The following is a 13,773-nucleotide window of genomic DNA, read 5'->3' as shown; positions in this document are numbered from 1 at the left end:
AAAAAAAAATGATACATGGAATGATCAAGCCAGAATATAACCGTAGCACTTAACTGTTAATCCTGAAATAATTGTATGACTTACTAAAGCAAAAAGAGATTCTATGCATCAGCCACACCTGTATTCAAAGCACAATTAGAAACCTTTATCCAGGATGTTTGGGTGGCTCAGTCGGGTAAGTGGCCGACTCTTGATCTCAGCTCAGGTCTTGATCTCAAGGTCATGAGTTCAAACCCTGTTTTGGGTTCTGCGCTGGGCATGAAGCCTACTTAAAAAACAAAACAAAAATTTTTCAAATCTCATGTTATGATAGTTCTTCATGCACTCTTAAGCAGAAGCAAAATTAGTAAGGGTGAGATGGTCTAAAATTTGATTATTTTCCCCAAACTTTATGCTTTTTTACTAGATTATTGTCCATGTTTCAGGCAGAGCTTTCACAGAGTGTGCAAATGTGCCATAGCTAGAAAACCAGTCTTTAAGATTTTGGCTTTTGACATCAGACAGTTCTGATGAGTGATAAACAGAATTATTTGCCCCAAATACATGTTGCCAGTTTATGGTTAGTTTGTTTTTTTAAGACATCTCAGTAGTTAGCCATTGTGCTTGGGCAGAATGAAATGAAAACAAAAAGCATTGTCTTAGCAGAGACCATGTCTGTGGAGTAGAAGTCTACTAACATCCCGTCATATGTCAAAGACCGTTTTACTTACATGACTGCGGTAGAGATAAGATGATAATGTGTGTCCAGCACTTAGTATAGTAGAGGGCACATAAACATGTCTTACTTTGCTTCTCATTTTCTTGCATGTGAACTTGAGAGGGGGGAAATAAGAGGCATCGCAGAAGTTTAGGACAAACCTAGCACTTCCTTTCCAGCTCTGAATCGGTTGTTACCACCAGCCAGCCAGCCCCCTCATATCTTCATCTGCAAACCAGACTGCATTGAGGCACTGCAACAGCCATTTAGTGGTGTGTGTTCTCAACTGGGCCATGTAGCCATGAAAAAAGACATTGCATCATCCAACGTGAGAGTGTGCCTTCGTTTCTATCTCAGTTGTTAGTTCAGGGTACATTCTGAGTTTTGAATGCTTTCTTCTGATCAAAAATAGAAGTTTCTTTGCAAGTTATGTTGTCTGTTGGTGCCTGACATAAGAGGCTCTCCTAAGTAGATGTCATCCTCTGTTGTGAGTATTTCTCCCACTTTGTGCTTTTGCTTTTATATTAGTTTGTGGGGTTTGATCACAAAAATAGTAAGTGTGCATTTTCCCTATAGTTATTTCTCATTTTGTTAATAGAAGGTTCTTTCCCATCCACAGATGAGTTAGTCACTTACATATTTTTAAATCTTTTATTGATTTCATTATTTACATCTGACAGTCTAATCCACTTACAGTTTTTGGTGTGGAATGAGGCGAGGCTGTAAACTGAATTTTGATTTTAAATAAGCACAGCACTATTTATTAACCCATCCCTTCCTTCCCCTGTGCCCTTTGTGATGTTTCCTTTATTTGCAGTGGTTCTCCCTGAGGGAGGAAAGTGTATCACAGTCACTCAGGAAGCTTTTCAGAAATCCTCTTAACCCCACTTTGGACGATTCTAGTGCATCTTGAATACCAGAATCTTTGGCCGCCCTCTGATTATCCCTGCCCCTTCTCTTGTGAGAGCCATTAATTATGTCATATAATCTACTCCTGTATCATCAAGGGTCTGCTTAGAGATGTGGATTCTGTTCCACTGATAACCGTACCCTTGGACCTGCTGCACAGTGCTCTTCTTATTGAACGACATGAATGCATTTTAATATCTGGCCAAATAAGTTTCCATTCATATTTCAAAAACCTAAAAAATAGCCTGTTAACATGTTTCTGCAAAATCCAGGTTGCCTTTGGAGAGAACTCTATTTCATGTTGTTTTGCTCTTGTGGGTAACTTGCAGTAAGGCTTTGCTTCACAGAGTTGTAATTATCTTAGTTCTACTTTTATATCAGCAGGACTGAAGAATCCATTTTAAAAGAAGTTGAAAATAAAGCCTTCTGTACTTGAACAAAATTTCCTTTTTCTGTTGACCTGATCCTGGAAATTCAACCATCATTAAACCCAGCTCTGCATGGAATACTTTTCCAAAATGAATAGCAATACTCAGCATTTAGGCCTCAGTGTGGCAGCCAGGCAGTTAAGTTTGCCCTTGTTTAGTTTTGCATATGTGAGATGCTATTTAGAAACTTGTTCTGAATATCTTTTGCAAGGTGAGGATATGTATATACCTTGGAATTTCCTTTTTCTGTATGCTTCTAGAGCTAAACCTTGGGTTGGGGAAGGTAGGGACAAGTGCTTCCTGCTTGCAAACACTAATGCTCAGTAAGAAATAAAAGATTATATATAATAAATAGCCTTAAATTTGGTAAGCCAGTAGCATGTTTTTCTAAAAATTTACAAACATTCTCAGGATTCAGTTTACTATAAGGCATATTATTAGTGAAACTTCTATCAATAAACAAAATCTGTTATAAGCTTATGCACAGATTGACTTTTATCAAAATTTATTTTACTGAAAATATTATACCACAAATTAATTCAGTGTTGTAATTTTCCATTTTTTTTAAAGAACGCCATTGTACAGGACTTTGTATAGGGATCATCTCATTTAATATAAATAATGAGACAGCTTCTAGAACTATGAGTGTATTTATATTTCTTTTAATGTTCATAAAACTAATAGTAATGTGATTTAAGCATCCAAACTGTATGTTTACAATAGAGACATGAAGGGGTATAAAATGTATAATGTAATGTAAAAGAATTTTTTACATTACATTACATTATAGTAATGTAAAAGAAAATTTTTTTAACTTTGAGAACATGAGGGGAAATTCATACTGTCATATTTTAAAACCGTACAAACAGAAATGCTGAATTTCAGTTTGGTGGTATTTGCTAATAATGTCAGAGCCAAGTAATACAAGTTTTTTCTGAGCTAATTTTTCTGCAAATTTCAATTTTCTCAAATGTTTCTTGTTTCTTAAATATAATTCCACTTTGACCTGTTCTTTATTCAGTTGTGTGTACTTACCGAAATATGGCTGTGCACTAATTGTATACAAGGCAAATCCCATTAAAACTTATTCAACCCATGGGGCGGGCACCTGGGTGGCTCAGTAAGTTAAGCATCCAGCTTCAGCTCAGGTCATGATCTCATGGTTTGTGAGTTCAAGCCCCGCATCGGCCTCTGTGCTGACAGCTTGGAGCCTAGAGCCTGCTTCTGTTTCTGTATCTCCCCTCTCTCTGTCCCTCCCTCCCTCCCTCCCCCTTCCTCCCTCCCTCCCTCTCCCTCCCTCCCTCTCTCTCTCTCTCTCTCTCTCTCTCTCTCTCAAATAACATTAAAAAAAAAAAAATTCTATTGGGGGCACCTGGGTGGCTCAGTTGGTTGAGCATCCAACTTCGGCTCAGGTCATGATCTCATGGTTTGTGAGTTGGAGCCCTGTGTCGGGCTCTGCTGACAGCTCAGAGCCGGGAGCCTGCTTTGGATTCTGTGTCTCCCCCTTCTCTGCCTCTTCCCCACTCACACGTTGTGTCTCTTTCTCTCAAAAAATGAATAAACATCAAAAAAAGTGTTTTTTTTTATTTAAATTCAACCCTAACAAAATTCTTCATACTCTTTAATACTGATTTCTCAATGAGCAGCCCACCTGAAGTTTGAAGAATTATTCTAACTATAAGAAATTCTCATACTCTGTGACAAACTTATGAATGGATCTTTGGAGTTTGTCATAACAGGCTTTTACATATTTACTCAATAGCATTCTGATTCTATGTGTGACCAAAAAAACTGAACACATGCTGGACAAACTTTTAAGAATGCTTCCTTTAATGACATCTCCTGATTCCAATTGTATGATGCTCTGTGCAGTTATATCCAGATACACCAAACAAGAAAAAAACGAAATACACCCACATTTTCAATTCTGTTAAGCACCCCTTCCCTCCCTCCTTGTCTCATTCATCCACTCATTCATTTATTCAGCGGATACATCTCAGTGTGCCTTGCAACACACTAATCTCCCAGGAGCCCTTTTGATAAATAAGACCCCTTTCTCTTGGAGCTTAGTCTCCAGTTAGTTTTGAGCATACACGAAAATTTCAGAACTTGCTTCCTTTAATTCTAATCTATAATTTTGTTTTCTTATAAAATATTTCAAACACTCAGCAATATGCCAAAAATAATATGACAGATACCCAAGTACTATCACAGAGGCTTAACAGACATTAACATTTTGCCATGTTGGCTTCAAATCTCTACAGCTGCAACCATTAACCTTAAGTTGGTGTGTTATGTTGTGTATATTATGCACATTTTGTTGTTACGTATCTATAGATCCATAAATAATGTGGTATTTTATGTGTTTTTGTGTTTTACATAAATGATTTCACATGGTATATACCCTTTTTGCAGTTGGGGTCTGGGGAGGGTGTTTTTTATTCAACATTGTTTTTTGTTGATTCTCCATGTTGATGCATGCAGGTGTAGTTCTTTGAAGCACTGTGTAATACTCCCTTTTGTGAATAAGCCACAGTGTATTTCTCCATTCCTTTGCTGATGCATACTCAACTTAGGTCGTTTCCAAGCTTTTGATGTTATCAACTAGTAGTTCACTGAGCATGATTATGTATGTTTTTTTGTGAACATGCTTGAGTGGTTCTGTCCAATGTATACCTAGTAGCAGACTTGATGGATCATAAGGTGTGCATATCTTCAATTTTACTCCAGTAAAGTGTGGTCCAAGATGGCAGAGTCATTCATAAATCTGCTTTAAGGAAGGTGGGGGTTTAAGTCCTATTGCTAGGCTATCAAATTCTTAGCTTATCTGTTCTTTGACTTTATTGTACAGTATTTAAATTCTATTTTATCTAAGCAGGGATAGATAATAAATGTTTTCAATTTTTAAGTAGAATTTTATTATGTCATCTATTATGGAGGTTCAGGCATAAATGAATACACTAGCAAATTATACAGGCTTTTTAAATGAAAAAGAACATATTTTCTGACATGTTGTTGGTCCTCAAATCATTTATCTTTTAAAAAAAAAACTTTATTTTGAGAGAGAGAGAGAGACAGAGTGCACAAGTGGGGAAGGGGGAATTCTCTTCCTCCCCCCTTCCCCAGTTGTGCACTCTGTCTCTCTCTCTCTCTCTCTCAAAATAAATCATGACCAGACATTTAACCGACTAAGCCATCCACGCGTCTCCAAATCATTTACCTTTGAAACACACTCTAATATTAAGTGCTTAATTTTGAGTAACTACTTTAGTGACTTGAGAAAGTATGATATTTTAATTATTCTGTTGTTAAAACTATAAATTTCACTTAACTCTATAATCTATGTTAAGAGTGTTAACAACATGTTTTGAAAAGATTTTACATACAGATTTAAAATCTAGTGATGAGTATAAGCTTCTCTTGCCCTTGAAATATTTTACAACTAAGCAAATGAAATATCACAAATATGCAACAAGCTTTGAGCACATCTGAGCTTTGCAAATGCTAGAGCTTTGTTTCATAGGTTTTTAGTTCTTCAAAGTATTAAGATGTTGTATTTTCTCATTCTTTTTAATGTGTTTACTTCAAGTGATTTAAGAAGGAGACTGAATTTTAGCTGCAGCAGATGTATCATGCAGGGAGTACCCTGGTTTAAATTCTGACGTGCTTTCACTTCTGCTCGCTTCCCCTTGAAAGCGTCTAGAAAGAAGCTGGCACATTATTTTGCGGATGTTACTGGACATCAGGAAATACATGACTGGGTCTAAGCAACTATTGAAAGACGAGAAAACCAGCATGATCTCGTTGGTTTTGTGAACGATTTCCTTCCAATAGCAAGGTGGATTGTTTAGCTGTGAAAAAATATAGACAAATCGGAAGGCATGATACGGAACAAAACATATAGTAAAAATGATGAGTACAATAAAGGAATTCCGAGCTGTGGTGGCATATTTACCAGAGTTGGGAAATTTGGACCTCCTTTTAGAAATCCTCAGTAGATTCTTGCCGATCTTAATATATGAAAGGATTATTAGTAAGAAAATTAGCCAGAACATTACCACAAGAATGAGGTTAAAAATTGCTTCTCCCTTGGCATTCGTCCTCTCTCTAAAATGGAAGCACATTGTGGAATTACTGGAATCATGGCCTTCTTTCTTAGGGCTAATATAATCATAGCTAGAAATCCAGCAAGAGCAACTGTCCATACTATACAGCAAACATAAATACTTTGTTTGGTTGTTACTGCCTTCCGTTGTTGTATAGACCGATTGATTTTTATGTAGCGATCCAAACTGATGAATCCAAGCAAAATAATGCTAATGTACATGTTCATATAAAATAGTGTTCCCACAGCCCTGCAAAGGATCATATTGAGTGTCCACTTGTTCTGGTTAATGTGATACATTATGCGGAAAGGCAGGCAGAAGATCAGTAAGAGATCTGCAATGGCTACATTCAGTAGGTAAATCTGAATGGAGTTTCTCTTGCGGTGGATACCCAGAAATACATAGAGGGCGATTATGTTTCCAACCAGTCCCACGATGAAAATAACAGAGAAGGATACTGTTAACACGCTAGAGAGCAGTTTCTCATCCATGACACAGCCAGTATCTGATGTTCCTGACATGGTGTGTGGCGTTGGGATGCTGTGATTAGCTGTAAAGTTCACTCCCTGAGAGGACCAAGGCCAGCTGTAGGCCGAAGTGGTTGGCATTGTTACGGCGTGACTTCTCATTGTCTGGTGTAGGGATCAAAAAGTGAAGGTGCTAAATGACGTGTTCCTTGTGTGTAGCTTTGGTATCTTCAGAATTTTCCTACAAGGGAAAGCAGCATTGAGTTATTTGCCATTTTAATAAGTTACTTTAAGCACAAATAATAAACGATATATTTTCAGATGGGAGAAACTTTGAGTATCTGCACTATGTATGTAGCAGCAGCATGGTACCACAACTCAAGCAGTAAGTGTACTAGAGTCTTAGGGAATGTCCTGCTCTAACCTTTCCTATGGCTGTGGTATATGTTCAAGGTTTGTTTTATTTAACTTGCCGTATGGAGTTTGTTATGGGAATAGAGACAGACGTATGGAGAAATGACAGCTCATATTGTTCAAAGATAAGGGTCCATTTCCCGAAAGGTAGTTACAGCCATGAGTGAGCTGGGCCCACTGCTGACCCCTGCCCAGCTCCCTGCCTTGACTCCTTCCCTTGTGTCTGGTATCCGTTCATTTGGGCAAGGATTGCCACACAGCATATGACATAAACTGTGGCAGTCTTCCGTCCCAGGGGGGGAATAGAAGAAAGAGTCCTAAATTTCTTCCTTTTCAAGCTAAGACCAAGTTGGGCATATTAAAATCATTTGCCTGCGAGCTATGCAGACCCAAGAGAGCAGAACACCTGCCCCCTCAGACAGACTCTTGTAACAAGGTAGCCAAACAAAACCAAGCCGGGTGGCAACGGCTGCCAGTTAGTTGAGACAGATAGTCTCCTGACCCGGAAGCATAGAGTGATAGTACAGATGGGAAGCACGATGTGCATTCCAAGATTCTGAAACAACTAACTGCAGCTTACTATGCCCCAGTTTAGGTCATTTGCAACTGTCGCTCGAACCTTATGAGTGTGTGTGTGAATTCCACTTGTTTGCCGCAGCAGAGAATGTTAGCAGCGCCACCTATTCTTGGCTCCTTCCTGGGCATTGAGTGCAATGAAGCCCTCAGTCTGAGAGGCCATCATAAGGAGCTAGAAGACATGAAGAGAGGGTCCCAGGAGGTCTCAGAGTGACTGCCCCATTTCTCTACAGCAGCATCTTAGCAGGTGTAACACAAAGACATTCCGAGCAAGGTTACCAAAATCAGACCTGACTAACTCTGTGACCTTGGTCACACCAATTCATCTTTTCTAAGCCTCAGGTTTCTCATCTGTAGAAATGCACAATGTGTATGAAGAACTTAACCCCGGGCACATAAAAGTACTCAATGAAAATTAGTTTTAAAAAAAACAAAACACCTGGGTGCCTGAGTGTCTCGCTCAGTCAGTTGAATATCCAACTTCGGCTCAGGTCACGAACTGAGTTTGTGAGTTCAAGCCCTGTGTCAGGCTCTGTGCCTGCTTCAGATTCTGTGTCTTCTCTCTCTCTCTCTCTCTCTCTCTCTCTCTCTCTCTCTCTCAAAAATAAATAAACATTTAAAAAATAAAAAAAAATTTTTAAAAACCACCTTTGGGGGATGCCTGAGTGGCTCAGTTGGTTGAGCCTCCAACTCTTGATCTCAGCTCAGGTCATGGTCCTAGGGTCATGGGATCAAGCCCTGCATCAGGCTCTGAGCTGAGCATGGAGCCTGCTTAAGATTCTCTCTCCCTGTGCTCCTCTCCCCTGCTCATGCACATGCATTCTCTCTCCCCCACCCCCACCACTCTCCCCCATTCACACTCTCTCTCTCAAATTTATATATATAAAAACACCTTTGGACTAATCTCATTTTAGTAAATATTTCATACCTGGCTAAGTACTGCATGGGAACCAAAGGTGAACAAGTCCAAGATCCTGCTCTCAGGAAACATTTTTGTAGGCATGCACATTCAAATTCTGAATGCTATATTGTAAAGTGGAATTGAATGAAAATAACTTCTGGATGTGACAGGGTACGCAGAGAAATACATTTGGAAGAACTTAGCCTTTCTTAATATTCCACCTATAATTTGATCAAGAAGAAACCATATAGTCGAGGGTAAAATTCCAGTTTAAAATTTTGCTAAAGAGGGAAAATTGATTCCAGGGAAGAAGAACTGGCTGGTGAAGAGGAAGTTATGTAATCTATCTCTGGTAAGAGCCTGTCTCCACAGTTCAGGTCAGTGGAGGGAGGGAGGCAGGCGGACCCAGTCTAGTCTGTCCTGTGTCTCAACTGCAGGAACCAATTTCAGCAAAGTTTATAGAAACTTACATGCATGTATCTGGTGATCAGAAATTCTAAAAGGAAAGGGCAATCTAGGAAGAATGGAAGCCGATAATGCAATCTAGATTACCAGGAAGAGGAAAAGGGTGCCTGAAGGAGGAATTTGCATTGTATGGTTAGGTGGGAAGCTTGCTGCAGCTTGGGTAGAAACCTCCCATGGCCACTGATGAAAGGGAATTTGATGGCAAGTGACTTGACTTTAAGAGCTCAGATAGCCAAAATGCCTGTAAAAACTCATCTGTAAGTAGTTCTTTTTTTTTTTTTTTTTTTTCCTTCTTCCATGCCAGATCTTAAACTCCATTAGGATTGGGAACCAAGTCTTTTTTGTTTGTTTGTTTGCCTCTGTGTAGCAAGTGCTTAGCACAATAAATATTGCTGAATGAAAGAGGGAATTTAGTAGAAAAGCAGGTGGAGTTCTACATGTGGACAGCAAAATCAGCTGTTCAAGTACAGGAAGAGCTTTGACTGCATTAAGAAACAAAATTGCATTTGACCGAGGTTGCTGGGTTGGTAGTATGATGCGCCTACAGCAAAAAGTAACCCCCTTCTTTGGTTGAATTCACAGATATGGAATGTCTTAAGTGGAGATTGTCACCAGTAACCTGAAGGTTGTCACTACTAGTCCTGAACTGGAATACAGCCATTTCATCCTAACATCACACTTAGAAACTGCCACAGACCACATGGGGAGAAAAGCCCAGATTATGTCATAGGAGCGAGCTGAAGGAAGTAGGCACCTTACCCTGGAGATATAGAAGAGACTGTCAGTGGCTCTCAATCCTGAGCTGCATATTAGAACCCCTTTGAGGGCTTTTTAAAGATACCACTGCCTGGCTCCAGCCCCAGATCTTCTGATTTAATTGATCTGGAATGGGCTCCAGGCAATGGTTTCCTTTAAAAGCTCCTCAGGGGATTCTAATGTGCATCGAGAATTGAACCCTTGAGCTAGATGGCTGACCCATTAACTAATATTTATTTAGCAGTTGCTGTGTACCAGGCAGTGTGTTAAGCACGTTTATATTCATTTACATAATCCTTATATTAAACTTGTGAGGTAGGTATTACAAAAGAGACAATGAGAAATCAAGAGGTTGTGAACTTTACCCATGACCACACAATTCTTTAAATGGCAGTACCCAAGCTGGGACTCAGATCTGCCTACCCTTTAGGATCCATGATCCCTAACCTCACTCCTCCTGATCACCTATGAACAGCATTTTCTTTTTTAATTCTGAGTTCTGTCAGCAGTATTTAGACATGATTCCTTCAACATTATCCACATTGGCAATTTTTTTAAGATTTTTTTTTAAGTAATCTCTACACCCATTGTGGGGCTCAAAGAACCCCGAGATCAAGAGTCATATGTTCCACCGACTGAGCAGCCAGACACCCCTTAAAGATTTTATTTTTTTAAGTAATCTTTATACCCAGGGTGGGGCTTGAACTCACAACCCCAAGATCAAAAGTCACATGTTCTACTGACTGAGCCAGCCAGGTGCCCCTCACATTAGCAATTTTAAGAAGAGGCTATACCTTCTAGCTTTACTTCTTTGGAAAAAGGTATTAATCTTTTCATTTGCCCTGTCCATTAGAGTAAGTAAAGAAGTCCAGAGTTTACACAATCACAAACCATTCATCAGAATGTTTAGTTTCAAACTTACTTCTAGGCCTGAAAGCCATAATCAGGATGTTTCTAGAAAGCTGTTAGCACAAAAAACTTTCTGGTTTTGCTTTATTTTCAAGCCTAAAGAAAATAAAGTAAGGGGAGCCTGGATGGCTCAGTTGATTGAGAGTCCAGCTCTTGATTTCAACTCAGGTCATGATCTCACAGTTCATGGAATTGAGCCCCACGTCTGGGCTCTGTGATGACAGTGGGGGGGGCCTGCTTGGGATTTTCTCTCTTTCTCTCTCTGCCCCTCCCCATGCATGCATGCATGCTCTTGCTGTCTCTCAAAATAAATAAACATTTTTTAAAAAAAGAGAAAATAAATGGGGCACCTAGGTGGCTCAGACGGTTGAGCATTTGACTTCAGCTCAGGTTATGATGTCATGGCTTGTGAGTTCGAGCCCCATGTTGGGCTCTGTGCTGACAGCTTGGAGCCTGGAGCCTGCTTCAGATTCTGTGTCTGTCTGTCTGTCTGTCTCTCTCTCTCTGCCCCTCTCCCGCTCGCGCTCTCTGTCTCTCAAAAATAAACATTTTAAAAAAACGAGAGAGAAAATAAAGCAAAAGCAATGCATTTGTTTAAATAGTAATAGTAGCCATCATTTAGAACCATGTATTAGATGGCTAGTGTCTAGTCATCTATTAACAAATTAACAGATTAGATTCTGTTTTACACTTAATGGCTGATGTTTGCCTCCTTTCAATGTGTCCGTCACTCACTATTCTGAAGGCCATCTGTTGATGTATTAAAAACTACTTATTTGGTAAGAATGGCCAGTGAGGACAAGAAACAGAGCACTGTGTTCACATAGTGGACTAATTTCCCAGTGGGTATTGAGACTCCTGTGCTATATTGAAGTCACAATGGTTTCCTGATAGTAGATGGTAAAGGTTTTTTAAGTGGTGTTACTTGACAAATCCTGAAGCTTGCCATGCTGTGTTAGTGCTGCATTTGTAGCCGGTACCACCAACCCCTTCCGATAGTCTTCATCTGGCTCACGTAGGAGCTTCTGTACTGGAGGGCAGCACCCTACAGATTCCGCGGTGGCCTCGAATAAGCAAAAGCTTTTTCTTTTCTTTTTAAGTTTGCATTTATTTAAATAATCTCTACACCCAACATGGATCTCGAACTCACAAACCTGAGATGAAGAGTTGCATGCTCTTGTGACTGAGCCAGCCAGACAATCCGAGCAAAAGCTTTTTGAATGCATTCTGGGTACGTTTGTGAAAACATCACATCGCTCTGTTAAAATACATACCTATTTGGCAATAGTAGCAACCTTTCACTGTTTGTAGTCTGACTTGATAGTGACCGGATCCCTCAGGCCATGCTTCAAAAAATTGCACTGATTGCTGCATACAGAATAAAAATCAAAAGCATATTGCTTAGGAAATAATACAATTAGTAGTACATTCGATTTTGCTATAAATTTAACAGTAGAATAAAGTACAACCATTGAAACTAGGGAGTCAGCATAACCATAACGTTAATAAGTGATAGATCACTTCTACCACATTGGAAATAAAATTGGTTGCTTATGAAAATAACTTTCAGTCAACTCAAGTGGCTCTGCAGGTCTTTATGGCAGAATGCAAAAGACAGTGTAAAGCAGTGTGACCGCATCGATAGATGAGCTTCAGTCCCTGCAGTGTCCTCAAGTACTTCAAGTAACTAAGAAGACAGCCTCATTTTAAGTCAAACCAAGGCAGAGGTCTCATTCGAGCACCTTACTCAAGGCTCCAGAAAGCAAAGTGGTCCTAGTCACCACGAAGCCGCTTTCACTTTTAATATTCAGAGAATCAAATTTTAACTGAAATAATGGATCATTTCTATAACTGAAATCAAGGAGTACTCACAGTTCAGGCTCTCTTGCAGTAAAGGAGCAGAGCCCCAAGCTTCCCTAAACACAGAGACTCTTCTTTATGTGTCAGCTGGGTTCTCCATCCGGTGGTGGTTCACTTGGTTGAGGTTGTCTTTTTATATATTTGCATGTGGTAATCAGGCTGTTTCCCCCCCCACCACCACCCCTTTTCTTTCTTTTTTCGATATGATACCCCTCTGAGTCCTTGTAGAAATGTTAACAAAGAAAAAAAAAAAAAAAGCCAGCCCACCAGCATGCAGCAACTTCATGTTTAAGGTCAGTCAACATTCCTTTAGAACATTTTTTCTATGCATACCTTTCACCTTGGCAGTTGTAGGAAGTTTTCCCTTATCCTCCCCAGATAAAGAAGTTTTATGAATTCTAAGCAGAAATACACATTTTCTGTTTTTCCTAAGAAGTGATGCATAATATGCATCGCATTTGCTGTTTCTTTCGGGATTCACTTTAGAAATTAAGCTATTCACAGAAAATGGCGTTCCTGTATTGAATTCCCCTAACATCAGTAACGAATTATTTTATTCTTTTTTTTTTAAGTTTTGGGGTTTTTTTTTCAACTTTTATTTGACCTGTACATTATTTTAGTGTATTTTCATGCATACCCTGAAGATCTTGGATTTATTTTCTAAAACACTCTTACAATTTTGGACGAGATGAGATTTGGGATCGTATCCTCCCCTTTTTATCACTGTGACAGACTCTCCCAAGTAAATTGACATATCTCCTATCTTCTACAGAAAATAATGAAGGAATTCTGCAGTTTTTGTTTTGGTCCCAATCCAATATTTAATGACTGTCTGTCTATCTCTATAACTGCTGGCCTTGCAGTTTCATGGCATTTCCCTTTTTTTGTTGTCATCCGAAACGAAAGATTAGTTTTTATCCTCCCCATAATTGTCACCGTGCAGCTTTACTTATGCTAAATAACATTTAACTCACTGGGCTTTATCTAACATTCTAATTATATCTGGGTACTTACACACTTCTGAACCCGTATTCTCCAGAGCTTTTGCTTTGTTATAAATATGACACATGGGACAGAATATTTTTAAATTCTAGAATGAAAATATTTTGTAGCTTTTACTTCCCCCTTAGAACTCCTGAGAAGGAAGAAGATTACTGTGTTGGTCGGGCAGGAATTTCATGTGTGTGCGGTTTAAAAAAAAAAAAAAGGTGTAATATTAAACTTGCTATCTTAACAATTTTTAAACATACAATCCAATACTGTTAAGTATATTTATATTGTTGTG

General features: G+C 39.1%; 2 protein-coding genes across 9 annotated transcripts in view; one reads left to right on the top strand and one right to left on the bottom strand.

Moving 5' to 3' along the window:
• The window catches only part of CASK (calcium/calmodulin dependent serine protein kinase), a 354,627-nt gene that overhangs the window by 195,672 nt on the left and 145,182 nt on the right, over positions 1 to 13,773 (top strand). The gene's annotated exons all lie outside the window — the stretch shown is intronic.
• Positions 5,169 to 12,578, bottom strand: GPR34 (G protein-coupled receptor 34). The gene is given in 4 exon segments (XM_007084348.3): positions 5,169 to 6,184; positions 6,187 to 6,848; positions 11,903 to 11,996; positions 12,501 to 12,578. Coding segments are annotated over 2 exon segments (1,140 nt in total). The 5' UTR covers positions 6,770 to 6,848; positions 11,903 to 11,996; positions 12,501 to 12,578; the 3' UTR covers positions 5,169 to 5,627.

This window comes from Panthera tigris, chromosome X (assembly GCF_018350195.1).
Source record: "Panthera tigris isolate Pti1 chromosome X, P.tigris_Pti1_mat1.1, whole genome shotgun sequence".
Lineage (NCBI taxonomy): Eukaryota > Metazoa > Chordata > Mammalia > Carnivora > Felidae > Panthera > Panthera tigris.
The sequence above is the reverse complement of the archived record's forward strand: the minus strand, read 5'-3'. Positions and strand labels throughout refer to the sequence as shown.